At 47.1% G+C, this 26,938-nt stretch overlaps 9 protein-coding genes across 9 annotated transcripts; 4 read left to right on the top strand and 5 right to left on the bottom strand. All coding sequences in view use genetic code 12, as the record gives it.

Annotated features, from left to right (window-relative positions):
* Positions 1-638: 638 nt before the first annotated feature.
* SSU1 (Ssu1p) lies at positions 639-1,976 on the bottom strand (the record flags this gene model as incomplete). The annotated part of the gene is made up of 1 exon (XM_025480481.1): positions 639-1,976. One exon carries the CDS (start codon positions 1,974-1,976, stop codon positions 639-641), a length of 1,338 nt encoding a protein of 445 aa, XP_025334781.1.
* A 2,039-nt stretch (positions 1,977-4,015) lies between these two features.
* CDG1 (Cdg1p) lies at positions 4,016-4,710 on the top strand (the record flags this gene model as incomplete). The annotated part of the gene is made up of 2 exons (XM_025480480.1): positions 4,016-4,022; positions 4,067-4,710. The coding sequence occupies 2 exons, from the start codon at positions 4,016-4,018 to the stop codon at positions 4,708-4,710; spliced, it is 651 nt and encodes a 216-aa protein (XP_025334780.1).
* Positions 4,711-5,590: 880 nt separating this feature from the next.
* Positions 5,591-6,034, bottom strand: CXQ87_001957 (uncharacterized protein; the record flags this gene model as incomplete). Its single annotated transcript, XM_025480479.1, has 1 exon — positions 5,591-6,034. The coding sequence occupies one exon, from the start codon at positions 6,032-6,034 to the stop codon at positions 5,591-5,593; it is 444 nt and encodes a 147-aa protein (XP_025334779.1).
* A 1,340-nt stretch (positions 6,035-7,374) lies between these two features.
* KOG1 (ubiquitin-binding TORC1 subunit) lies at positions 7,375-11,682 on the top strand (the record flags this gene model as incomplete). The annotated part of the gene is made up of 1 exon (XM_025480478.1): positions 7,375-11,682. One exon carries the CDS (start codon positions 7,375-7,377, stop codon positions 11,680-11,682), a length of 4,308 nt encoding a protein of 1,435 aa, XP_025334778.1.
* A 331-nt stretch (positions 11,683-12,013) lies between these two features.
* Positions 12,014-13,192, top strand: MTM1 (Mtm1p; the record flags this gene model as incomplete). The annotated part of the gene is made up of 1 exon (XM_025480477.1): positions 12,014-13,192. The coding sequence occupies one exon, from the start codon at positions 12,014-12,016 to the stop codon at positions 13,190-13,192; it is 1,179 nt and encodes a 392-aa protein (XP_025334777.1).
* A 30-nt stretch (positions 13,193-13,222) lies between these two features.
* CXQ87_001954 (uncharacterized protein) lies at positions 13,223-14,275 on the bottom strand (the record flags this gene model as incomplete). The annotated part of the gene is made up of 1 exon (XM_025480476.1): positions 13,223-14,275. The coding sequence occupies one exon, from the start codon at positions 14,273-14,275 to the stop codon at positions 13,223-13,225; it is 1,053 nt and encodes a 350-aa protein (XP_025334776.1).
* A 1,034-nt stretch (positions 14,276-15,309) lies between these two features.
* Positions 15,310-21,413, bottom strand: CXQ87_001953 (uncharacterized protein; the record flags this gene model as incomplete). Its single annotated transcript, XM_025480475.1, has 8 exons — positions 15,310-15,568; positions 15,848-16,710; positions 16,969-17,113; positions 17,780-18,054; positions 18,339-19,190; positions 20,443-20,571; positions 20,594-20,997; positions 21,023-21,413. 8 exons carry the CDS (start codon positions 21,411-21,413, stop codon positions 15,310-15,312), a joined length of 3,318 nt encoding a protein of 1,105 aa, XP_025334775.1.
* Positions 21,414-22,081: 668 nt separating this feature from the next.
* On the bottom strand, positions 22,082-22,816 carry CXQ87_001952 (uncharacterized protein; the record flags this gene model as incomplete). Its single annotated transcript, XM_025480474.1, has 1 exon — positions 22,082-22,816. One exon carries the CDS (start codon positions 22,814-22,816, stop codon positions 22,082-22,084), a length of 735 nt encoding a protein of 244 aa, XP_025334774.1.
* A 1,207-nt stretch (positions 22,817-24,023) lies between these two features.
* RSM22 (mitochondrial 37S ribosomal protein RSM22) lies at positions 24,024-26,128 on the top strand (the record flags this gene model as incomplete). Its single annotated transcript, XM_025480473.1, has 2 exons — positions 24,024-25,712; positions 25,742-26,128. 2 exons carry the CDS (start codon positions 24,024-24,026, stop codon positions 26,126-26,128), a joined length of 2,076 nt encoding a protein of 691 aa, XP_025334773.1.
* Positions 26,129-26,938: the final 810 nt, after the last annotated feature.

The following is a 26,938-nucleotide window of genomic DNA, read 5'->3' as shown; positions in this document are numbered from 1 at the left end:
ATTTTGCAGCCATTATTGGAAGAGTAAGTTTCAGACTATCCAGGCTTTTAGTCTTCTCTTTTAGTACTTCAGACCAAAGAGGGCTACCAATTGTATCAGATTCCATAGTGTCTAGTCTTGTTGTCTTGCTTTTTCGCCTTATAACGTGAGTTACCATCTCATCCTTCAACTCCTCTTCTCCATATGCAATCACTGAAGAACAGCCAGAAGATCCAAAGATTTCTAGAAGCTCCTGGTCAGTTTCAGGAGTCGTGCAATGCATGTCAACCTCCTCGTAATGGAAGATTCTGTTCTCTCTCTCATCAACTTTTGCACCTCCACAATATCTTACATCATCTGAAACGCTTGAATAAAGCGAATCATTGATTCCATCCAAGAGGCCTTCTCGAGATATCGGCACTGTGGACGCCAGAGAAGAAAGCATAGAGTTGATTAAATTTGGAAAAAAACCACGCTTTTGTGTTTGCGCTTCTTCGATGTATGCTCGATTATGCTATATACGGGGAGCAAGCAGCTCGCCCTATTTTCAAAACACTCTGCGGAGCATCTCTATTATCATGTTGAATGCTTGATCATCGTATCTCGTAGCCGTAGGCTGTACCGGACTTTGTTGAAAGCGCCGGATATTATGTGTCTGCTTATACAGACTCTTTGGAGTTGGTTTTCGCCGAAGCCATCACCATCTGGATCGCCCGCACGCAAATGCCAAAAAGACACCCAATGGTGATGCCGAGAAGCGTCACGGAGTAGATTGCCGAAATGTAGCGGAACGCCTTGAGACCATTAAACAATCGCCAAAGCTCTACGTTAGCCTGGGCCATAGTGCCCAAAGGGAAAGTCATGGACCAGAAACCACGGTTAAAACGGAGCAACCCGTCAAAGTACCGCATGGCGGGCGACTTGCTGTCACGGACGCATTCAAGATTTGGTTTTTTGGCGAAAGGCCGGGTTTTCGAAAGTGTGGATGCCACAGCGACAAAGGTTGCAAAGTAGCCAAAAGCGATAAGGAACATGGCAGCGGCGGTGGTGCAGACCATGATGGAGACAGATAGCATCGTGGCGACGTTGCCGACATTTTCCATTTTTTGGGCGCTTTCGTGGATAAATGTGGTGTATGGCAGCAGAAGCACCAGCTCGTGGTTCTCCATGATCAAGTTGACGCAGTTCTTGCCGAAAATAAGAATACCGTAGGCGCCCTGACCAAGGAAACCAATGGGAAGAAATAAAGTAAACACCGCTGCTGTGCCAGGAATCTTGTGTGTGAAAAGACGCCAATACACCACTGTGGTGATGATGGATGCAGAGAAAACGGCAATGGCCCACATGAGAAAAGAAACCACCGCCGTGATGATTTTGGCCTGGGTGCTGGACAAATCCTCAGCAATGTTTCCGCCCATCAGAGCCGCCACTGTAAGCGTCACCACGGGCAAAAGGTATGTGAAAGAAATGTCCCTGTAGTCGACCAGGTCTTTCAAGTTTCTGTGTTTGGCCAAAAGCGAAAGAAACACCGTGACAAAAGCGGAATAAACGGAAAGCGCTCCGGCGATCCACCAGAGCACCCAGAGACCCCAGGCCCACGATTCTCTGGTTATAGAGTGTAGGAACATCATCAAGGCTGTGTAACCCATCACCATGACACCCACGAAAGGCGCCACCTTGGGATCTCTGTGAAGACGGTTCCATAAGCCTTTTCTTTGAAGAAGGGCCCAGATAAACAGAATGCAAGCAAAAATGAAAATGATCAAAGCAATAGTCCCCATGATATAGGCACAGATCTGGAGCCATCTTGCTGGGAAGGCAAAGGAGTACAAGATGTTTGCTGAAATGGAGGTGCCCATAACGGGGGCGAAAAACACTGGGTGGAACTCGTCCACAAGGAAGGTTTTGGCGTTTTTGCAAAAGTGTCGAAGTTTGTTGGTTTCAGGTTGCGGTGGACGGGCTTCCGTATAGGTGGATTCGGAAGACGACGCTTCCATGGTCCGGGCGGGAGGCCGACGAGGAGGTAAGGATGTTGACATTTGTGTGGTTTTTTTTAAAATGTGTCGGTCTATAGGTTGTACATCGTACGAGGAGGTATTTAAAAGATGAGTAACCGAGTCAAAATGTTTCAGTGCGAGAAGAGGCGTGACGCCACACATGAGGAGGGCCGCCCGCGCCTTCTGGATTAGGAAGGTACCGCCTGGCGATTCCGAGGGTACGGGGGTCGGTGCGGTCCAGACTGGACGGATGTGACCACACGTGTTACCGCATTAGGAAGGTGCCGATACGGCGCCCCGACAAACGCACCCTTATGCCCGTGGAGCGGCGGGCATGAGGAGACCCGACGGCCTTGACAGGTTGAGCTATTTTTCGATCGACACAATGCAGCAACGACATCGGCTCAGGGTGAGGTTGTGGGGTGGAAGGGCAGGAGCAAGCGGTCAGAGTCAGTGGGGTGATTGATTAGTGCAGGGGTATTGATATAGTTGTATAAGGGAAGTTTATTTTTGGGTCAAGCAGACGGAAGCACTTGAAAGTCATGGACGAATAATGGTGACATTGCTTATATTGGGATAGATTCAACGGCCCTGGCTTATCAGTGAAACGGCTGCTTCGGGTCTGCTTATCTAGAACTGGGGAAAGCGCAATAATGGTTGCAACAGATAACGAAAGAAGATAGCAAACACAGCGTGGAAGCTAAAATCAGGTTTCAGCAAAGCAACATGGAATTTGGGCTGTGCTGGCGTCAGCACAATGGGAAGTTTAAATACGAAAACCGCAAAGGGCATTCAAACATCGAGCCCCTAAATGCGTTGGTTTTTGCATGAAATAGACGTTTAAGGTTCCAGGGCCAGTGGTGTTTTCCGATTTGGGAGAAATCCAAAAACCAGCTTAGTAGAAAAGGAGAGCTTTGAGTGAGTATGGACAGTTCCTTCCATTGGATAGAAGCATGGAGTGTCTTTCATTGGATATAATTCGGTCCTCGGTTGAAGCTAAGATAAGCTAGTTCTTGATTTCGCAAAATTCAAATTCTTGTTGCTGGGATTCACATGAGATTTATGTTGCTGGGTTTCAGCGAGTATATATGACCGATGTGTGTCTTGGTCGACTTCTTCTTGCAATTCAATTAATCAACCCAATGGCTACAAATCGTCCCCACATTTCTTGGTTGTGCGGCAAGACAAGTATCAATTAATATTCAAAAATCCATCGTTTCACGTACTTTGTTATGATTCTTGCTCTCTTTCGTCATTCCCTGTACCATCCTTCCATCCCGAGTCCGCCAATAAGAAGGCTTGGATGCAAAGACACCCATCACTCGCTTAGCGGCTTAGCGTGTTTCTTGCTGGAGGTCACGAATTATCTCCATTATCTCCACGGTTAAGCCTTTATTCCAAGAAAGCTGGATGGACAACAGGCGTGTTTTTGCGACACTCATCAGTGCCAAGTACCCGGGTTTAAAAAAAACCATGGACTTCCGCTAAGAGCTTACCCCTGGTACAGGGAGACATTTTTATTATTAGCGGCATCACTCACCATTAAGCAGTTACAGCTTTTTACAGACGCTAGTATTTGAGCGCCGCAGCCCGTCAAACGCTCACAATAACGGCTCGCTTGATGCAACGTCACGACTCTACATAAAAAATAAGGGTATTGTCGGGGCGGTGGCGGGAGGAGACACGTCGGCCTTGGTCCTCATTCGGAAGGAGCCGAGCCCCGCTGCGACATTTGCTCATTATAAGGGCGCAATGTCGCGCGCTTTTCCCACGCCTGCCGAACGTAGAAGGCGCCGATTAGCCACCGCAGCGGTCCCGCGCGGGCCGTGTGTGTGCAGTATACATGCCTAATGCGGCAGGTGAGCGGCCCTGGCCCTATCACAAGTCTCTATCGTGTATACCACCTTATGCATGGGAGAAACCGTACATGGCCATGCTTTTTGTGTCAGATAGGCCCAGAATCCGACTATATAAATACCCCTCGATAGTCCTCCCACTTCCTTTGTGCCATCCACATTTTTACTATCGCCAGCCACAGTATGCTCAGTGTCAACATTCCCCATCGCCTCTGCCCCTCCTCCACAAACCAGTGCCCACCTTCGGCAACAAGGAAGAAGAAGGAGAAGACAACTTGGTTCTAGATAACGAATTCGGCGATCTCATTGCCGAACTCAAATCTGTCCTTGGCACGTCCAAGGGCCTTGCTCTGGACGATATCGATGTGAATGAAATCAAAGCCATCATGGAAAAGTACCACTCCAAGGAAGCCCACTGGGGCAAGTACGCCTTGAGTGATGCCACCAAAGGTTACACCAGAAACGGCATTTTGAACATCAACGGCAACGCCAACCTCCTTATTTTGGTCTGGTCGCCCGGCAAAGGTAGTGCTATTCACGACCACGCCAATGCCCACTGTTGCATGAAGATTCTCAAGGGCGAGTTGACGGAATCGCTATATGACGTTCCCGACCACGAGGGTGAAATGAAGCCCAGACTGGTGAGCAAGTTGGGCCGTGACGAGGTGGGGTACATTTCCGACGACATTGGCCTCCATAAGATCTCGAACGAAACCAGCGACTTTGCCGTGAGTCTACACCTTTACACGCCTCCATACGCCAGTTTGTACGGGTGCCTGATGTACGAAAGCGGCACGGCCAAGAAGCACCACGTGAACATGAGCAAGTACTACAGCTGGCAGGGTGTTTTGGTGAACGCCAAGCTGCTGGAGTGCTAACTCCATTCTTCCCCGGAGGCGTACAGTCCAGCGGATGCCTTGCCATCATTTCTTCGAAGGAAGTGTTCATTTCTCGGGCCTGCTAGCATTGCCCATTCATGTCTGTGGTTTCACAGGCCTGTCCAGCGATATCCTGGACCGTATTTAGCATAGCAATGAAAATGTCATGGAAGGATGTGTAGATGAGTTTGTGTAAGGGCATTGTGGGCTGTGCTGGCTGCGTTTGCCTGTTATCGGGATCGACGGTCGATCGTCGTGATGAACGCTTATTTGCTGACGATAAGGTGATGTAAGTCAACGCCCTGGCGACATTCTGGAGGTCATGGGACTGGCAGAAGTGGAGGAATGCAAGGCGGAGAAGGGATGTTTTTTGGGTTGTTTGCTTGATCGACGGTGCTTTCTTGGAGTTTGAGTGGATTGGTGGACATAGCTGGACGATGACCAAATGGTAGAAACGCTTGTTAATTTTGGCAGGTTGAAGACAATGATAGGCGAAACAGGGTACACTGACGCTTTGCTCTTAGAATTGCTCTCCTCATAGACAACCCAGAAGCTGGCTCATCCAGCTATCCCATCAGCCATGCTTCCCCAATTGCAACAAGCGTCTGCTTTTTTAAGCATTTTGAGGACTCCACCAAAGATGACTTCAAATGACACTGAGGAGCTTTTCTGTCCGCTTCTGTGATAATCGATACCTCACAACTGGCCTTTCCTCCACATCGAGAGTACAGATCCTGCCAGTTATCCATACTAAACGCCCCTAAGCTTCTTCGTCATACCATTGACGAGCTTAACGTTTAGCTGCCTTCATTCATAGCCATCTTCAAATTGTCATTCTTTCTGATCTTCTGTTCGAATACCCGTTATCAGCATTAACCGCTTAGTGAGCCTTGTACCTGAGGGGCCTGGAATGGTCTCCCTCTACTTCCCCCTCCTCTCTATTAAGAAGCTCCTCGCCAACACCACGGTAGAATACCCCGCCTTTTCCGTCCACCTCCTCTTCATCATCAACCTTGGAGTCTCTTGCCTTTCTGGCTCTTTCACGTGCTTTCCACGCCTCAAACTCGCCTTCGGGGTCAACGTCGTCTGTATCGTCAACCCCATCGAAACTCACCACCTTGGCTTCTTTCGCCTCGAGGTTCTGCTGGAATTCGGCTTTGGCTAGGACGTTTCCACTGCTTGTCTGAGGAGCCTTCAGTTTGTGGGTTTTCTTTACAAAAACAGGTTTCAAAAAGGCCTGGGCGTCGTTTTCTGACTCGGACGAGCTGCCTGACTCCGAACCCAGGCCCGATCCGCTGGAGTCCGTTCCACTACCTGAAGACATGGAGTTGTTGATTTTCCTGCACCAGTGCATCACCACCAGAAGAGGTGGTGGAGGTGGTCAGTGGAGTCAATGAAATGGAGTAGAGCAGTTTGGAGGGTTGAGACTTTTTCTTCAGTTTCGTAAATGTGGATTTTGTTTGTTGACTTTCCTTTACACGAAAAGCGTTGGTGTCGGTTCGATGGGTGGTAGTGGCTTAGAGATGAAACTGATTTGTTTAAGCTAGTGATACAATAATTAAAGAGACTGCAGTCCTAAATTGATGGAAACTATAGAGTTCTTTCTCTTCCTTCAGTTTGTACTACTTGTCATGTTCAATGGTTCCTAAGATGGCTGCGAAATCACAACTCAAGGGTGCACCAACCAAACTAAATACCGCAATCGAAGCTCTATAGAGGGAAAATGAATAAATTGCACTCTTCGTTCGATCAATTAGCCAAATACGTGAGTATACGTTTTGCTTTTCAAAGTCTCGGTAGGGTACGTAGCAGCTACATTACCATAGACGAATGTTACATTACCATGGACGAATTGGTATGCAATCTTTTGAAGCTTTCCCCAAGCACGAGAAACTGCCCAATACCCAAAATTCAACCTTTGATGTTTTGGTATTTCACCTCGTCATCCATCAGTTTACCATATCGGAAACTCCAGCACTGGAGTTACCCTTTGGATGTACCACGAATATTATGTAAAATGAATGACCCGGCTGCCCGGTAGATGACCTGGCTTTACCTGTTTCACCTATAAAAGAAAGCAGAAGTCCCACTTTTCTGAAACTCAATCCACCACATTTCTTCCTGGTGGTCCGAAAGAGCCCACTTCAAAGTCCACACCAAAGCAGATGCTAAACCACCACACCAACAGACATCGCCACCACAATACGCCATATAATTGCCTACACAAAAAATATGACACCGCCCACCTGAATATCACAGTCTCCCAGTATCCCATATCCTCCACATACCCCGAAGATTCCAAAAGCCCCACCTCAACAAACATCAACAAAACATATCCAGCTTCCTTTTCAGTATTTCATTCCTTTCAGTCCTACCACCATATTCAAAAGAAAAGTATCCACCCCAGACGATTCCAAAACATCCATCCTTATCCCAGTCGCAAGACCACTTTCGCAGCCATTGAACAAACCACCCATCCATCCACCACCCCACTCCTCCAGCCCAAACCCAAAATTCCAAAAACCAGAAAGAAGAAAAACGCCTCCAAATCCCCAAAATCCAAAACCCACCCCATTTATCCAATCCTGCCCCCCTTTACCACTCCACCCTCCCATCCTGCACCTTCCCAACATCACCATCCCACCTACTACTATCTTATCTAGCATGTCCCTCGTATACTACGGACCCCGGCCGCTACAGCCGCTAAATTCGAAAATGCGCCATGGTTTCGACGAGGACTACAATTCCGAGCAGTTTCTCCTGCTGCTAGCGAACACGTTTTACATATACTTTGACGATAAGCGCCATAACACCAACGGGAATCCTGTCACGGAGGAAATGAAACGGCTTCCGGAGTACGCCAAGAACCACCAGCCGATCCGCGACTGGAAAGTCATGAAGGAACGCCAGAAAACCATCAGTGCCGTTTTGGTGCTTTGTTTGAACTTGGGCGTGGATCCTCCAGATATCATGAAAACATACCCGTGTGCCAAGCTCGAGGCGTGGTGTGACCCTTCGGCGTTTCCCGATACAAAGAAGGCGATCGAGGCGATTGGAAAGAACCTACAGAGCCAGTACGAGACGCTTTCCTTGAGAACTCGCTACAAACAGCTGTTGGATCCGTGTGTGGAGGATGTGAAGCGTTTTTGTAACACGCTCCGGCGAAACGCCAAGGACGAACGCATCTTGTTTCACTACAACGGCCACGGCGTTCCTCAGCCTACCGCCAGCGGCGAAATCTGGGTCTTTAACCGTGGTTACACCCAGTATATCCCCATTTCCTTGTACGACCTACAAACGTGGCTCGGGGCGCCGGTTATTTTTGTGTACGACTGCAACTCCGCTGGAAACATTGTGCACAATTTCAAGAAGTTCGTCCAGAAACGTATCGACGACGACAACGAGGGCAACCACGATTTGAGTGCTCCCTCACCTACATCATCATACCTCGATTCGATCCAATTGGCAGCATGCAAGTCCAACGAAACGCTCCCCATGAGCCCTGAATTGCCCGCAGACTTGTTCACCGGCTGCTTGACGTGTCCAATTGACATCTCCATCAAGTGGTTCATCATGCAGCTGCCGCTCAAGGACTCGTACTATCTGATGCTCCCACGCAACAGCAACGGCAACGTGATCATCCCTGGCAAACTCACAGACAGAAGAACGCCATTGGGTGAGCTCAACTGGATCTTCACCGCCATCACAGACACAATAGCATGGACCTCGCTCTCGAGGCCGATTTTCAAGAAACTCTTCCGTCAGGACCTCATGGTGGCTGCACTCTTCAGAAACTTCCTTTTGGCCAAGAGAGTCATGCCACATTTCAACTGCAATCCCATCAGTGATCCGCCTTTACCCGAGTCGGTGCGTTTCCACTCCATGTGGAACTCCTGGGACTTGGCCATCGACCAGGTTTTCGCCCAGTTGATCAAGAACAATAATCCCGATCCGTACTCATACACGGTTCCCACGCCGCCACCACCTCCAGTTCCACAGAACAATGTCACCCCACAGTCGACTTCAAACGGAAACTCAAACGGCAGCCGTGCCAGCATATCCTTGTCTCAACAGCAAAATCAACAACAGCCGCTTCCAAACCAGCGCCAGATGCTCTCAAACTACCAGCACTCCACCTTTTTCGAACAGCAATTAACAGCATTTGACATTTGGTTGAAATACGAAGGGCCATCTACAAAGAATCCACCCGAGCAGCTACCTATCGTGCTTCAAGTCTTGCTCTCCCAGGTCCACCGTTTGAGGGCGTTAATATTGCTCTCAAAGTTCCTCGATTTAGGACCTTGGGCAGTCTACTTGTCTCTTTCTATTGGTATTTTTCCATACGTGCTCAAATTACTTCAGAGTCCAGCGCAGGAATTGAAGCCTGTTCTTATTTTCATCTGGACCAGAATCATGGCCATTGACTACAAGAACACGCAGCAAGAACTCTGCAAAGACAAAGGCTACAATTACTTTTACCTCATTCTCAACTCCAGTCCACTGAACTCTATTGGTGCTCCTGGTGCTCCAGGAGGAAACATGAACGGTGCAAATGGAGGCGCCACTTCAGTCATGGTCAATGACGATCACAAGGCCATGAGTGCGTTCATCTTGACGCTTTTCATTAAAGATTTCAGAAACGGCCAGCGTTTGTGCTTCTCTATCGAGCTTGTCAGCAACTGTCTCAAATTTTTGCAACTGAGTGAGAACCCATTACTCAGACAGTGGTGTTGCTTACTTCTTTCGCAACTTTGGTACAAGTACAAGGACGGAAGATGGATTATCTATAAAGATGGCTATCTCGCAAAGTTCCTCACTTTGATTAATGATCCGATCCCAGAGGTGAGAACTTCTATCATCATTGCACTTACTACATTCTTGACTGACCCGAACGAACTGTCCAATGAACTGCCAAAGAAAAACGCTAATCAAGGCAATGGCATGAACGCTGATTTGAGACTGGACGAGTTACGCCAGCAAGACCTCAAGTTGGCTAATGTCATTTTACGCCTTATGGGCGATGGATCTACTATTGTCCGCAAGGAGATTGTCTTCTTCATCAATCGTTTCATCAAGGTATACAATAAGTTTTTCATGGTTGTGGCCTTCAACCAACTTGAGGAGGAGATTGTTCTTATTGACAACCCAAACAATTTGCATGAGTTCCGCAAAAAGTCACCTGCCTATGGCTCCATCTTCAGTTCCATCTGGAAAGCACTTTTGATCTTGTCTGAAGATCCACATCTCGAAGTGAAGCAGCTTGCCGAAACTCTCATTGACTCAGTCATGGTTAATCTTGGAGAAAGCGAGCTCGGTGAACTTGTCAAAGAAATGCAAGACTACTTGTTGAGCAAGTCTACCATCAGCATCTCTGACAACTTAAAGCCTGTGCAGCCTATCGTTAATCGTACACCCATGCTCTTGCAAGGAAGCGATGGTGTTCGTAGACAAGCATCCAGTGGTTCAGTTCTCAATAGAAAGAACGCATTGACAATTGATGGCTCATCTTTGAAGACGAGAGCTATCTCGCATGGAAACATGAACAGAGGCTCTGCTGCCGATGATGCACTGGACTCGCTGTCCATTTCCTCCAAGCTCAAGAACTTGAGCATTTCCAAATTGTTCAGAAGCTTCCACATCAATGACGATACAGAACTTAATAACTTCACTAGAATTTTGAAGCCTGGGCCAGCTATTAGTCAGTATGGCTCAAACTACAGACCTAAGACACCAAGATATGTTGCAAGAGACTTTGAAAAAGAGCCTGAACTTCCTGATGAGTCTGGGTTCTTTGACTATAGCTGTGAATATTTCCAAGAGCCCCAGATGTCGAAGACAGAGATCGATGAGCCTGGTTCAAAAGAGTATATGAAGAGGCTTTGGAGAAGAAACAGAAACGAGAGCACCATTCAGGAAACCCAGCCTCAAAAGATGATGGCTATTCGTGGCGACTGGAACAGGGAGCTCACTGTTTTGAACAACAAATCTCAGCCTAAACTCATCAAGTTCATGCAATTCGAAAAACTTCTTGTTGCTTCGGACGAAAAGGATAACGTCTCCGTGTGGAACTGGGAGAATAAGGAGATGGTTACGAAGTTCTCCAACAGCAATCCCTTTGGCACAAAGATTACCGATATCAAGTTCATCAACGAGGACGACGAACCGTTGGTCATGACAGGCTCGTCGGATGGTGTGATCAAGATGTACAAGAACTTCCACCTTGATCAAGAAGCCAGAGATGTCGAGCTTGTGACAGCCTGGAGAGCTTTGACAGATCTTCTTTTGACCTCCAAGAGTTCCGGTCTCATTAGTGAGTGGCAGCAGTCTAGAGGCTCGCTTTTGGTGAGTGGAGATGTCAAAATCATCCGAGTATGGGATGCTCCCAGAGAACTTTGTACCATCGATATTCCCGCGAGATCTTCATCGTCCATCACTTCCCTTACCTCGGATCAAGTTGCAGGCAACATATTCGTGGCAGGGTTTGACGATGGCAGTTTGAGGGTGTACGATAGAAGGCTTGATGCTAGAGAATCTATGGTTAAGGTCTGGCAGAATGGAAGAGGCGCAATCAAGGATATGGGCCGTGGATCAGTCCGAAACGTGCACATGCAAAGAGGTGGTTTCCGAGAACTCGTTAGTGGATCCTCTGACGGATACGTGAATCTCTTTGATATTCGCTTATCAGAGCCAGTGCTCACATTCACCAGCGATGAACGCAATATCAGATGCATGGATGTTCACGAGCATGCTCCTATCATCACCACGGCTTCCAAGCTGGTTGACATCTGGACCACTAGTGGTGACATGATACACACGCTCAAGAACCCACATGACCACTACTTAGCCAACCGGACTCTGAACTACTTGTCAAATGTCGCTTTCCATCCCCACAGAATGATGATTGCCACCAACTACAACCAGGATGGCAATATTAATGTGTACCAGTGCAGCGACATTGTGGAGGAGTACTAAATTGGTGATATCACCAAAACGCTTCCATGGAAGATTAGTCCCGGCTAGATTTGCAACCATTAGTCCGATTCGCACAATGGCAAAATCGTGACAACGGCGGCGCGGGATTGCTCCCGATTCTGGAAACATATCCTAGAAGATCTCCCAGGCAACGCAAATTTTTGAAAAAGCTAACATCAACCATATTCTGCCACAAAGCTTGTTGATTCCATTGCCCACGAGTGGTTGCTTTGGGTGCTGTCAAGTTATCTGCAGTCCGCACCCAATCTCACGCTTGAAAAAGTAACCCTGCTTGCTTCTAACAGCAGCCTGTCTCGCCACTTCCTAGCTCATGTCGCTATCCCTGGAACTAGCGGCTGCCATCGAAGATGAAGACTTGCACCTCCATTCGCCCGGAGCACTTCCGAAAACGCCCGGGCCTCCAACAAACAGCGACATCACCGCCGTTCAGCGAATGCTATCAGCGTGTCTGGGCTCCTTTATCACGTCTCTAGTGGTGACGCCCTTTGACGTTGTTAGAATCAGAGTCCAGCAGCAGGAAGTCATGCAAGGTTTCCTGTGCTGCTCTCAATCCACTCCCAAGGTGGCTATGAAGCCGCCACCATCAGCATCTAAAGCATCTTTCAGCTCCGCTGCATCTACGCTATCACGAACAGCAGCGGCGCTACAACCTCCAGGCGTTTTTTGGGTCACGGGCCACTACTGTGAGGCGGCGGAGGTGTGTCCCAAGATCACCTCGACGTTTCAAGGCATGTCCGTGATTAGCCGAAACGAGGGTATCACCACTCTTTGGCGAGGACTCAGCTTGACGCTATTCATGGCCATTCCTTCTAATATCATATACTTCACAGGCTATGAGTACATCCGTGACAGACTGCCCTTCAAGGGAGAAATGTTGAATCCGCTACTCTGCGGTTCCTTTGCCAGAACCATGGCTGCAACGGTGGTGGCTCCTGTCGAGTTGCTCAAGACCAGACTCCAGTCCATTCCACACGAGGTCCGCAACGACCAGCCACGCTCCCAGATCTTAAAGAATTTGCTCAAAGACTTAAGCCTGTCGTTCAAGACCCGCGGCATTGGCTCGATGTTCACTGGTTTGAAGATCACGCTCTGGAGAGACGTGCCCTTCTCGGGCATCTACTGGCTGTGCTACGAGCTCTTCAAGGACCGTATTGGTGGAGCTATGGAGGTTGATTTTGCTGCCTCTCACCAGGATGACTGGAAGGTGTTCACCACCAGTTTCTTGCTGGGCTCGATGGGTGGAGTAGTCGCTGCAGCATTCACGAACCCTTTTGACGTGGGCAAGACTCGACTTCAAATTGCCACGGAGCAAAGAAAGCCGCTGACGAAACCACTGATGTTCCTGTTCCTCCAGCAGATCTACCGCAACGAAGGCTTGGGAGCGTTGTACAGCGGGTTCGGCCCCCGTGTGATGAAAATCGCCCCGCTGTGTGCCATCATGATCTCGTCGTACGAGATTGGCAAGAAGATCTTCAAGGATCTGATGTAGATAAAATAGCATGTATTATAGACGACCCGATCACCAGCCGTTCCACATGCGGTGGACGGTGCCGTTGGCGCCTGTGCCTCGGCCTTGTAGTTTTTCGTCGATATCGTTGTCGACGTTTGCCCATTCGTTCTGGAGTTCAGTTTTTCCGATCTTTTCAGCTTCCAATCTGGATGCCATCCTCAAGGGCATCTGAGCCCGATTTTCCTTCCTTTCCAAGGCTTGTTTGCCCAAAAGGGCCTTGATTTCCTTGGGATCAGAAGGGTATGGATACTTTGTATCCTCAGGTTTCAAGATCTTCTTTTCCAACTCGCCTTTCCTCACCTTCTTTCCAACTATCGTCAGAGCTCGTGCAAACATGGAAGGCATTCTCGCCCACGGCTGGTCCTTGGCTTTTGGGATATCCTCAAATTTTTCAGCTTCCTCTTCAACTTCGGCAACCTCCTCAATAGAGGTTTCTTCAGCCTTCTCCTCCTCAGGAACCTTCACTTCACTTACCCCAAACTTGCACTCCAATTCTCCACTATCATCGCCATTTGCCAACCTTTCTGCTGCATTTCCAACCCGTCCTACCGCAACCTTCATTCTCCCCAGATACTGCCCCAACGCTTCTCGAAGTTCCACTCCTATAGCCTCAGCTAGCTGCTCCAGAGACAGGGCGATTCGGGACCTGTTTTCCTTGATTTCCTCGCCCAATTCCAACGCCTGGGTGCACTTGGGCCCGTACTTCACAGCCACATGTGCCCTTTGCTTCACTAGTTTCTGGTCTTTCGCCACAAGCTCCTCTCTTTTCGCTTCTCTGGCTGCAACACCCTCCATGGCGTCAGAAGGACCGTCAAACTTCAAAACATCGCCGAGCTGGTCCACAAGACGAACGTAGTGGAAGATCATGTCTCTGTTTTCGTCCGAAAGCGACGCACCCCACGCCTGAAGAGCTGCTTTCTGTTTATCTAGCGCTCTGTGGAGCTTTCTGGACCGCTTGTTGGTTTTTGCCTGGAGTTTCGCCACGTCGGCGGCAGACACCTTGCGGCGCCACGGAAGCCGGAACGTCCAGCCGGGCGCCGGCGCCAGGAAGTCTTCGTCCATGATTTTCGAAAATTTGGCGGTTTCTGGAAAAAAGTGGTGTAGTAGAAATGGCTGCAAAAAGCCGCACCACAGAAGTCTTGAGAAGTGAGGTTGGAGAGCGGGCAGAAAAAGGCAAGGGGTTTTTGTTTTTTTCTCATTGTCTTTGCAATTATCAAAGTAAACTGAAAGGAGGGTTTTCCGTCAGCATGTTTGTCAAGTTCCGGCCCCTATAGCCCTACCTTCACTTACAAGGCCACTAGGGGAACGATGCTAGCAATTGAGAGATGCTGCATCTACAGCTTCAGTGACTTTGCATTACTTTACCAAGTAATAGAAACTATAGTGAAACAGGAGGAAATTGGGTGCTACCCGACCAGGATTGGATTACCCAAGGGGGACCCTTGAGAACCGATCAACGTAGAAGACCACCAAGGGATTCCGACCTGAGCCTCAGAAGCGTAACTTCTTCATTTGGGGAGCTTCTAAACATCTCAGACACATTCCAACAAAACGACTTGCTGCTTGTTTCTCCAAACATGCTTCATGAACTCTCCCATGCTTCATGAACTCTCCCATGCTTCATGAACTCTCCCATGCTTCATGAACTCTCCCATGCTCCATGAACCCTCCAACTCATAATGTTCATGCCAATCCGGCAAAAACTGTGAGTGTACTTGGGGTCGTCATGCAAAACTCAGAACGATTCAATACCAAGACCTACAAATATCCAGGGCGTTTCGTTTGAAGTTCAGAGATTCCAACATTGACTCCATCGCCAAACTACAACAGCTTGTTAGTGGATGACGGACACTTCTGCCAGCACTATGTGGATGCCCATTCTGCCATATATGGACCATTGGAGCATTTTCTTCCTCTTTGATTTTATACATCAGACTAGAAGCCCAGCCTAGACATGCGATAAAACAATGACTTGTGAAGGTCTTCAGTGGAAATCTCTGAACAAACGACTGAGACTCGGTTGGTCCCTCATCTCTACACCCAAGGGATAATTGAAACAGAAACTACTTCTGAAAGCATTCAAAATAAATCAAACACTACTTGGACCCTTCCTTCTCGGTCAACTGCTTCTCGTCCTCCTCATGGTAAGGTGGAAGGGACGAGCTCTCAACCAAAGCATCGTAGTTTCCATAAATAAAGTACTCTATTCTGAGTCCGACGTATTCCGTGGTGGCAAAGGATGTCTTGATTTCAAGTCGGATTTCAAGAGCATTTTCTCTAGAGAACAGATTTGTCGCAACAGTAGGATTGAATTGGGGCCATACGCCATCGAGCAACTCTTTTGGAAGTTCAGCACTCCCCTTTTTTATATGAAGTGGCACGCCTTGAAATCTTCCATACTTTTTGTCTACCAATGTTTGGGTTTTCACTTTTTGAGAGCGGCTCTCGCCTTCATTTCGCTGTGTTCTTTCAACAAACGAAATGTTTATCTTCTTGACATAAACCGTTCTTTTTTTTTGATCATCCAGGCAAAGCCAGGAGTCACTGGTCCATAGCGGTTCATCCAGTACCATGCTGTTTGCCTTCCATCCAAGTCCGAATTTGGTCCCATCCGGTTGATATCGTCCCATATACTGCACCACGCCAGGACTATAACAATGAGATCTTTTGAGTTTCATTTCAAGATTCTTGGAGCGGAAACGGAAAGAATGGTTGGAGTACACAATAGCGTCGGTGTAATCAACAGCCGGATCGACAGCATTGTCCTCGTCCTCTTCTATTATGAGACTGGAGGAGTGATCGTTTTGGATATCATGACAAAATTGAGAAACTGTGATGATTCCAAAAATGACCTCTTCTCCTGGAATGGCACATATATGGGAGTTAAGAGTGAGCTTGCCAATGGCTAGCGCTTTCTTTCTTACCCATTCGTCAATGTCCTGAGCTACTGCCTCCGTTTTTGGAAAGTTCTGGATATATAAATAATCCCTTTTCTTAAAGAGACCATTCTCCACCGCCTTCAGCTTTTCAAACTCCTTCAATCCTACCACTATATTCAATGTGACATTGAAGGTGGAGGTGCACTTCTTTTCAAGACACATAAGCGTTACACTGAACCTGAGAGCGTAAGTTCTGCTGCAATTCTTGGAGAAAAACGTCGCCCCCAAGTTTGGAAGGCTGCAATCGTAGTGAGCAAAAGGCAACTTGAAATATCTGTCGTCGTGATCTCCTTTCATGTCAGATCTCTTGATTTCAGTCTGGAATTCTTTGTCCTGAAGAGTTGCTTCTCGGATGTCCCCTTCATATCCGTATCCTTCATCAAGCGGAATAATGCATTCTGTAGTCTCTACAGCAGTAATCTTGACACGAGAAACCATAACATCCAGCATACACCCACACCATGAGGGTTTCAACTGATGAAGTTCAATTTCAAAATCGTTATTGAGATTCCTTTCTGGTAGTATCAAGTTGCGTTCAGTGGAACCATAAAGACCGAACTTGGAAACTTTGAGTGTTCCTCGAACCGCCGAGCCATTTTCATCTCGATCTATTGAGTGAGTTCCTAGCCAATGTGCGTGGCTTCTGTGACATTGGAATGCTGAATCGGTCTCAAAACCGGGAGCATAGTGAAATAACTCTCCTCCAACGCTGAAGCACCTGTCTGAGTAGGTTGAATTGAACCTGTTACTCTCACTTTGGAAATACCCGCTCATCAATGCCTCGAGGTGGCTTAATTTTAGCTGATTCCGTTTTACAGCAGTAAATATAACTCTGCCAGTACCGTCATTTAAGTTGGGGCCTGATCCAAAAACCAGAATACCTTCCTTCTGCCTCACCTTCTCGATATCGGAGTCTTTCTGTTCTGTCGCCTCAATATTAGTGACATTCTTAAGTTGAAGCCTGGTCACATTCCAAGTGTGTGAACTTTCAGTGAAAGAGCTCACATCATGCGAAACATAATTTGATGGCTCCTTGTTGATTAGTTCCGATATTGTCTTTTCGACATTTCTTTGATTCTTATCTTTTTCGATGAAGTGGAGGACTTTTGTCGACATTTTCTGATGGCAGTTCCTTGTGATATCTGCTCTTTAAATACTTCAATTGCCAAATGCTTTTCTCTACGTGGGCAATCTCGAATATAATATGCTTCGGCGTTTTGTAGAATGACGAGGTCATACATGCCCATCGGTTCACTTGGAAAATAATTTCCATCTTGTCGTTCACGCCTGATTAAAAATATGAGGTCGAGAAATCCGGCCTTCAGAAAATTATTAATTCACCTTGAAACGCCGACTCACTCAAATATTAAAGATGATTCACCCATTGGGTTCAACTGTTATAAGTACATACGTGCGTTTGGTGGATCCAGGTATGATCCACATTCAAATCTCTTCACAAGAAAAAACTCTTGATCCTCAATCTCTTCCATTCTTCTATGGACTCAAAAAAGTTTAATCACTGAAGCTGAAAGTATAGAAGGGTTTGACTATGAAACGCTCAAGGTGCTAGAATATCCCACAACGTCAAAAACCAACAAAACTAAAGAAACCCTACTTCCTAATTGACCTATCCTCCTCCACGTACGGTGGAAGCAGGGAGCTTTCAACCAAAGCTTCGTAGTCACCGGGAACGACCAATTCTTCGATTAATTCAACGGTTTCTGCAGCAGAAAAGAACGTTTTGACCTCAAGCCGGATCCAAATTATGGTTGTTCTCACGCATTGGCTTGTCACAACAGTAGGTTCGAATGGAGGCAGCTTGCCCTCAAAAACCTCTTTAGGGAATTTAGCACATCTGCTCGATAAGTTAAGCGTAAAGTCTTTAAACGGCACATACTTTACCTCTGGTAGTGTAATGTCACTCACAAAGAGGGTTGTTGCTTCGGCTATGTATGTTTTAGTGAAGAGCAAAATCTTCAAATTCTTGGCATAAACCCTTGATGCACACAGCTCCAGGTGGAGCCAGATATGGAAGCAGTCTTTCAAAGCTTCTTCTGAAAAGGAGATATTACAAATTTGTAGCCAGTAGGTAGACTTGCTGGAACTGTTTAGTGCATTGGGACCTCCCACAAGGTTAGGCTTCAAAAACGGTGATCTTGCGATCTTCATATCCACATTTCCGGAACGGAAAAACCTCCGCTGTCACTGAAAAGGATAGCGTCAGTGTAGTCAACATCAAAGTCATCAGGGTCCATGCCACTATTCGAAGGGCTAAGCAGCCTTTGTTTTTCAGATACTGGCCCGAATCGGGAAACTGTTAGCACTCCAAGAATGTAATCTTTACCAGAGATGGCACAAATATAGGAAGTTAGAGCTCGCTTACCTTCAATTGCCTTTTGCCTATCCGTCCATTTGCTGATCTCCTGGACTGTTACCTCACTTTTCTGGAACCGTTTCATAACAATTCGGTCTTCTTTTTTGACAAGACGGTTTATCGCCTTCTCTTTCTTCTCCTGCTCCTCCAATGGTACTACCACATTCATGGTAACGTCAAAGGTGGAGGTACATTTCTGCTCAAGACACATTAGCGTTATACTGAACCTGAGAGCATACGTTCTGCTGCAATTCCTAGAGAAGAACGTCACGCCTAGGTTAGGAAGTGTGCACGAATACAAAGAAGGATCTAATTCAAAGTGTCTGTCGTCTCCTCTCAAGTCCATTTCATTGATCACAATGTTGACTCTTTCGTCTTTGAGAATGACTTCTCGGACTTCTTCCTGGTATTTGTACTCTTCATTGAAGGGAATTTTGCATTCTGTGGTCTCTATTGCAGTAACCTTCACTCGTGTAGCCATAACACTCAGCATACACCCACACCATGAAGGTTTCAACTGTACAAGCCTGAAAGAAAAGTAGTTTTTGACATTCAGCCTTGGCGATACCAAATTGTATTTTTCAAATGCTCCAATATCATTGAGCGGGACCTTTCTCACTTCAAGCTTTCCTCTGATGATCGAGCTGTCCTCTGTGTCGATTGTCTTTTCTTACATGGCTTGAGCATCGCTGTTGTAATATTCAGTGAATGCTTTGCATTCAAAAGCAGGAGTATACTGGAATATTGAACTCCCGACTTTGAGGCACCTAGCGGCATAAGTTGAATTTCCCATCTCCACTCTCCCACAAAAGCTGTTTTTGATATGTGACTCAATATGGCTCAACTCGAGTTGATTTCTCTTGAAAACTGACTCTATGACTCTGCAAGTACCATCTTGTAAATTGGGACCTGAGCCGAACACCAGAACTCCGTCCTTACGCCTCGCTTGCTTTATAAAAGAATCCTTCAGCTCTTCACCCCTCATTTTGGTAACACAATTTAGATGAAGCGCCGTCACATTCCACATTTTGCTGTTTTCACATGTAACCTTGTTTACCTGATGTGAAACATAATGAGACGGCTTCTTGGTGATAAGCCTAGATAAAGTTTCTTCAACTGTCCGTTGATTGAACTCCTCCTCGATGAAGTGAAAGATTCTAGTCGGCATTTCCCATTGACCCTCTGAAAATAGGTAATTTTCTCATAATATAATAAAACTCGCCGTAGGCGATTATGTAGAATGATGCAGAAAGAGGTAGCTCGTCATTCATGCCCACCAGTATACATAGCTTATTGTTCCAAAATGTCGTCGAATAAAAGACGAAAGATTTTATTTTTGTAAATTTCAGAAACCCTCGAAGAGGCTGACCTGTTCTTCGATTGAGATAAAGTCTGTTGCTTGCCTGTGTTAGATTCCATCCGCTTACTCAAGAATCGTTCATTAAAAGAGTTCTTCAGTTTACATTGAAAGTTTTCTTTTTTTTAAGACTATCACCACTTTCAGTAGCTCTACTCAGTCATGCCTAACATATCTTAGGAGCACAACCATGAGTACCGAAATGGAAGTATAACTTGACTTCTCGTGATCTTTTCCCATATTCAAATCCTCATTAAGTGAGATATCACCGTTGCCAAAAGCTGTTCTATATTATATGCTACTCTTCAATGAAGCCCCCTACGTAATGGCATGAGTAACAACACCGGTAAACAATATGAAAGATATATAAAAATAAAAATTAGCCTGGCTCGGACAAAGCTAAAGGAAAACACCATTTCGCTAACCCAAGTTGGCAGTATCATGGGAAGCAGTAACATGAGGTATGGCAACAGATTCTTCCTCTTTGCTTGGCCCTTTACCCAAATTCTTTGAGGGCTGAAAAGCTGCTGCTATATTGGGCCTTTGGTGCGTCACTTACCCCCAGAATTTGGTGATAGTTGTTGAAGTTATCGACAAGTTCGCCCACAGCAGTAAACCGCTCGTACTGGACAGCTCTATATGGTTTCGTCTGAGGCACAGAGACAAATTCTGAAGGAAGATTGACACCCTTTTCCCCATTTTTAGAATACTTTTGAATCGAGGTTCTCTCCAGCTCCTTCTATCTCGTCTGGGAAGATGACTTCATCAACTTCCTCTCCGTCGGTTTGAGCGATGACACTATTTCCATCTTCACCGCCCACTTCATTCTCCTTGTCTTCCCCTTCGCTTGGACATTCGGCTGTATAATTTAATTCTGGGGCATTTGAATAGGTATACCCCACCGCTCTCTCGAAAAAGACCCACATGAAAAGCAGGTAAACCCAAAACGCAATGTAAGGTATCAAGAGGCGCAAAGTGTCGTACTTGTAATGGGCCATCATCATGACGAAACATGCCATCCAAAACCCCAATTCGTGGACTCTAGCTGCCAACGAGAGAAACATGGCATGTCCGCTTCTATTGATGCAAGTGACATAAAGCATACCATAGAAGGCTCAGTATCACAAAAGTAACCAAACCCGAAAGCTTCCAGTGTTTTACGCTCACTGCCTCAAAGACCATAGTTTGGTATGTTTGATTGCCAATTTGAGTATGTGAAACCAGTGGGTTACCATTCACGACCAAGTTTTCACGTAAGTATTCGCCAAATTCTGGGCCGTTGACCACGACAAAAACATCCGACAGGTTGGTGGTAGAAATAGAGTAGTGTACACTTACATTCGCCGGAATGGCGTCGATCAATTCCAGGAAATTATTTCCTGGTCTCTGTTTGAGAGCATAGATTGCAAGGATCATAGACAATGTAGTAACCCAACAGACATAAGTAAAGACGGCAATCACGGACTTAAAGCCTGTGGTGGACCTTTCATATTTTCTAGAGGGATTGATGTGCTGGAATAGAACAAGCATGATAAGAAAAGAAGTGGTTTCTAAAAGTATGTAACGCGTGTAGATCAGCCCTTATTTATAGACGCGATCTGACCGGCGGGTAACCCTTTATCCAATATACTAGTGCTTTGGCAGTTTATTATTTTAGTTTGAAGGCTTTGCACGCGGGAGTCGGTCTTTAAGGCGCATCTTTCGGAGCAGTCAGGGTCCACGAAACCCTGAAAAACAAAAAAAACTCGATTTATTCAACTTTCTTGATTTAATTTTTCTTTATTGGATTTAAGAAAAATGGATATCGTGCTAAATAGTTTGATTAAGAGAAGTGTGTGTGGGGAGAAAGTGTACATTTGACGTTAAGGCAGTCTCGGTGAGTCGGACTCCAGCGTCTAGGGCAACACCCAAAACAGCCCATATGCAAGTTCATGAAAATGCTCATGTTTTATCTTTACTGATGCTTCTAACGACTTTCATGTTTTCTGAAGCACCCCATCAGTATGTGCCCTCCGTTGATCCACTTCTTCTCCAAGTCAGTCACCAACTACCCTATCAATCCCCGCTTAACTCCCTTTTCAACAACTATCCATCAACAGCTACTCATTCGTCATTTTCATTCTTCATTCTTCATTCTATTGGCCTCGGGCCGTATATGTAGTGGGAGGTTTCTCCCCAGCTTCTAGCCATCCATCCACTCAATCCCTCTTCTCGGGCACCTTCTTCGTGACGTCCTGCTCAAGCTCCAATCCAGCAGCATGGGCCAATCTCCTTCTGGCCGAGTCCACGCCCAGCGAGAGCTTTTCCTGGCCCAGAACAGCAGACTTTCCAGCGTCCTTGACCCAGTCTTCAGCAGCGTTGTAAGCCAGCGCCTGCTGCTGCGCCACCTCGGGCAAGGTCCTCTGTTCGACTCTCCAGAGCAACCCAACGGTGTTGGTGAAGGTGTGAGGAAGGAAGTACTTGAAGGAGGCCAAGCCGAGTATCGTGGGTGCAAGAGCTCTGGCGACAATGCCTCTATTTCTGGCGAAAATATTGCCCGACAAGGCCGCCACAGCAATGTAGATCGAGTTGGGAAGGAGGTCCTCCTTCTTGTCGTGCAAGCTCGAGAAGGTGTCGGTGACCGATCTCTCCAGTTCGATGTACCTGGACTTGCTGTTATTGAGCCATGATTCGAAACATGTGAAGGTGCCGACGACGGCCTCTCTGGCGCTTTTAATCACGCTTTGAACGCTTCCGGTCGTCCGCACAGTGACGCCTTCCATAACGTACTGCTGGCCCAAGTTCTGAGACTCAGCTGGTGTGATGGTTCCAGGCACAGGGTACACGGACTGCTCGTCTTCGTAAAACGATCTTTTTGTGTCATTGAGGTATGCTGGTTTAGCGCTGTAGACCGCAGCAAGACCCACAAGGGCACCAATGGCTCGAGACAGCATGGAGGGTGGAGTTGTAGTTGGTGTTGATTTTCTGCCGGATTCTCACTGGTCGGTAGGAGGTGGAATTGGACTTTTGGGAAAGGGGGGTTTTGAAAGAAGGTGGAGGGAACTTTTTGAGAATTGAAGAGTGAACAATTGGTAATAGTATAGGATTGACCGGTTTTTGGATTTATGGTGGGAATCCGGTGGGTATGTTTGGGTAAGTTTGCTGCGAATCGGTCTGTAGGTGTGAGTGAGGTGGGCAAGTGGGAAGCAGAGTAAATTTGAAGAGTTTTCTTTTTTCGCTTAAATCGGAAACTAGCTATCTGATGTTACAAATGCTGGAAATCCACTGGTGTTCTTTTCAATGGCGAATCTATGGGAAAGGTAAGTTGCGAAAGGTGATCAATGTGCTAGGTTCGGGCCCATCGGCGGGGTCCACAAAATGATTTTCACCTTTTGAAATTGCTTTTCAATGCTATGTTCTATGGCGGTAGGAGCTATGTACAGTTGGCGTAAAGGAATGGGCCATACTGACAGGTGAATGGGTCAGTGAACAATGGCTGCGAAAGAGTGGTTAGTAAGCTGTATTCGATTCCTACGAGTATTCGATTATTGTGACATACTAGCTCTCAATTGAGATTTGATTGAAGCAAAAGGTATTGCTATGCATTGACGTGTGTTTCCCGAAATTCAAGAATGCTGTCAAGTGCTGTTGAGTTTCTGAGCTGGTTTTGGACTAGGAGCTTCTCTTGATGTGGTCTTGAACTCTACAAACATCCATAATCTGTTCCTTATATTTTCTGCTCTCTCGCCTCGAAAATCCAGTAAGTGTTCCTTTTGAATTTTCATAATGCCCTCTGCTCCAATTACCTCATAATACTGCCAGCTTCACGCTGCTTCCACACTCTCACGCATTGGCTGCGAAATTCACCAAAACCACAAATAAACCAAACACCCAAAAATCCAAACAAACATAGATTCTCGATCACCTCCGCTTTCGACCTCCCACCCCTAAATCCCAAACACCTGCCTCCCCTCCACTTGACAAACTCCTCGGCTCTGATAGGCCTTCAAACTCCAGTCACGTGACCAGCATCACGAGCGGCATCTCTATCACCTACAACTCCATCTCCATCAACGCCACCATAAACCACCCAAAATGCTAGTACGTCGAACGGCTACGGCCCTAAGGCGGCCCTGTCTTCTTCGCTTCAAGCATACAGGAATGCTGGCCTTCCACGACGACAACTACAACCTTCTGTCCATCTCATCGCAAGAAGACCTGATCCTACCTTTCAACCAGAAACGCCACAGCGAGCTGTTTGGGCAAGTGGTGCGTTCGGAGCCAAGGAAGGAGGAAGGCGAAATCGAAGATATCCATTCGGGCTACGTCAGACACCTCCACGACCCACAGACCTCAGACTACAGAAACCCAGATGGAAGCTACATTAGAGGTAATAATGCAGAGGAGGCCAGACTAGATCCTCTTACTTTGCAAGGAAAGAGTGACCACTCAGTGGTGAAGCTTCCGCCGGAGATCGCCAAGACAATCAACAACAATATCTTGAGTTTGAGGGTGCCTTCTTTGATCAGAGAAAGAGCAGCAGAGATATACCAAGCATTGGAGAAGGAGCAGATCCAGCGGGCGCCCGTTTCAGGGCTCGACAGTGACGCTTACATTGCAGCGTTGTTTCTCCAGGATTACGCCAACGTGAGGAAAGTCCTTGTGGAGCTTCAAAAACGGGTTGACACCTTCAACCCCGATTCTGTCTTGGACATCGGCTACGGGCCTGCCACTGGCATGGTGGCCTTGAATGAGCTTATGGGTCAGGACTTCAAGCCTTCTGTGAAGGATGCTTACATCGTTGGGCGCCGTAATTCTGAAATGAAGAGAAGAGCCAAGATCATTCTCTCTCGTCAGCCTTGCGAGGTAGAGGCTCAGGCTACGGCTTCTGGAAAGAAGGCGAAGGATTACGTTGGCGCCGTCGATACCCGAAAGATTGACGTTAAAACGAACATTCGTGACTCGCTTTCTTCGGAGAGCAAGTACGACTTGATTATTGTGAATCAGGCTCTCCTCACTCGTGAGCACAGCTTCCCTAGAGACGTTGATGTGAACATTGAGATGGTGTTAGCTTTGCTCAATCCGGGTGGACATCTCGTGCTTGTGGAAAGAGGCAACCCGCTTGGATTTGAGATTATCGCCAGAGCCAGGCAAGTCATGCTCCGTCCTGAGAACTACACCGACGAAAAGGGCAAGATTCCCAGACCGTACATCCGTGGCTCCAAGCCGAAACCACAAAAGCTCAGGGCTGAGGATCAGCTTATCACCGAGGAACACATCAAGATGGAAGAGGAGCTTCTCAGGAAGATCCAGGCCGAGGAGAAGGGAATCGAGGACGAAGATCTCGAAGAGCACTTAAACAGCAAATACGGAGAGCTCAGCGAAGATGATCTCAAATTTGAGGACGAAGAAGAAGTGGAGGTTTTGGACCCTCTGGAGTCACATAAACCCAGCTACGATGGTGTTGACTACCACTTGAGCGTCGTGGCTCCATGCCCCCACCATGGAAAGTGTCCTCTTCAATTGGGCGACCCGTACTTGTACAAGGTCCGCAACCACAAGCACCGTTTCTCCTTCTGTTCATTCAACAACGTGGTGGAGAGGCCAAAATTCACCATGGAGCTCAAGAAAGGTAAGAAATTGGCGTCGCTGTGGGATAAATCGAAATTGCTGAAGACGGAGCGCAAGGCCATGGAAGGAAGCGGCAGACCCGGTGGAAACAATACCGAGCTGGCTGACTACTCCTACCTTATCATGCAGCGTTCCCCCAATGACGAGGCCTCCATCAAGAAAATCGAGTCGGACAGAGAGCATTCTTCCAGTGTGGAAGAAGGTCCTGCCACCTGGCCCGTTTGATCAGTTTCCCCAGCAAAATTAAGAAAAACGTCAAGCTCGACGTCTGTGCCGCGTCAGGCAATATCGAGACCTGGCAGGTTCCCAAAAGCTCAGGTAAGCAGACCTACCACGATGCTCGTAAAGCCCGCCAGGGAGACTTGTGGCCTTTGGGCAAGAAGACCGTGAGCGTGAAATCGAGATTTTCAGAGGAGGGCATGGCCAGATTGAAGTCGATGGCCAAGCTGCAGCGGAACATTGTTCTTAAGGAGAAGAGAAAGAAGGAGTGGAAGAAGATGACAGTCAAAGACCCGGCGCTTCTTGAGGACGACAGCGAGATGGACCCAGCGACACTCAACAACATCTATGCTGCCAAGTTCACCTCGACCAAGAAGTACCGCCAGCAAACCAAGCGTCATGATTTTGACAAATAGCATACATACTGTAAATAGACCAAGGGTTAGGGATACGATGATGTAGGGAACCTACCTAACGTTTACGACTAAAAACCTCCTGAATCGTATATAAAATGAGCTATAGACCAAGGGTCAAGGATTCAAATTACAGACAATCTTCTGAATCGAATATAAAATGAACTATAGACCAAGGGTTGATAGCGTGATGTCGGTAAGCCCTTCGAATTCAACCTACAGATTGTTTCCTGAATCGTATATGAAGTGAACTATACAACGCCTTACCGCCCGGCAGGCTCCCTCTATTGTACAATGCTAACTCTTAAGCGCTTACTTTCTTCTGAAAGAGCAGCCGTCGGTCAACTTGGCCTTACCACCGGTAGGAGTGCACAACACAGAAGAGCAGCCGTCACAAGTAACAGCGGTCTGGGCGTGGGAGAAAACGGTGGTGATGTTCAAACAGCCTGGACACTTGACGTCCATAAAGTAGGATTTGGGGCCCTGAACAAGGGTCTTCTTCTTATGCTTCTGAGCCTCAGAGGCTGGGTTTGGGTGCAACAAGTCCTGAACTAAAACCATGGTGTTTGCTGAAAATTAGGGTATGTTCTAGTTTTTATAGCTGAGTTCGCCCCAATTTTTTTTTTTTTTCATTATCTCTTCCTTGATCTTGGCCACCGCACGACCGCGGGTGCGCGGACTTCCTTAGAAACGGCTGCAAAACGGCTGTTTTAAATAGGCAGATGCTTCTAGAGGGATCGATTTCGGAGGGCTAGACGGGAGAATTGGTCGATGCGTGACGTGTGTTTGAAAGTGAAGGAAAATGGCGATTTT

Source organism: Candidozyma duobushaemuli (assembly GCF_002926085.2).
Source record: "Candidozyma duobushaemuli strain B09383 chromosome Unknown B_B09383, whole genome shotgun sequence".
Lineage (NCBI taxonomy): Eukaryota > Fungi > Ascomycota > Pichiomycetes > Serinales > Metschnikowiaceae > Candidozyma > Candidozyma duobushaemuli.
Note: the sequence above shows the minus strand (reverse complement) of the source record. Positions and strands in the feature narration are given on the sequence as shown.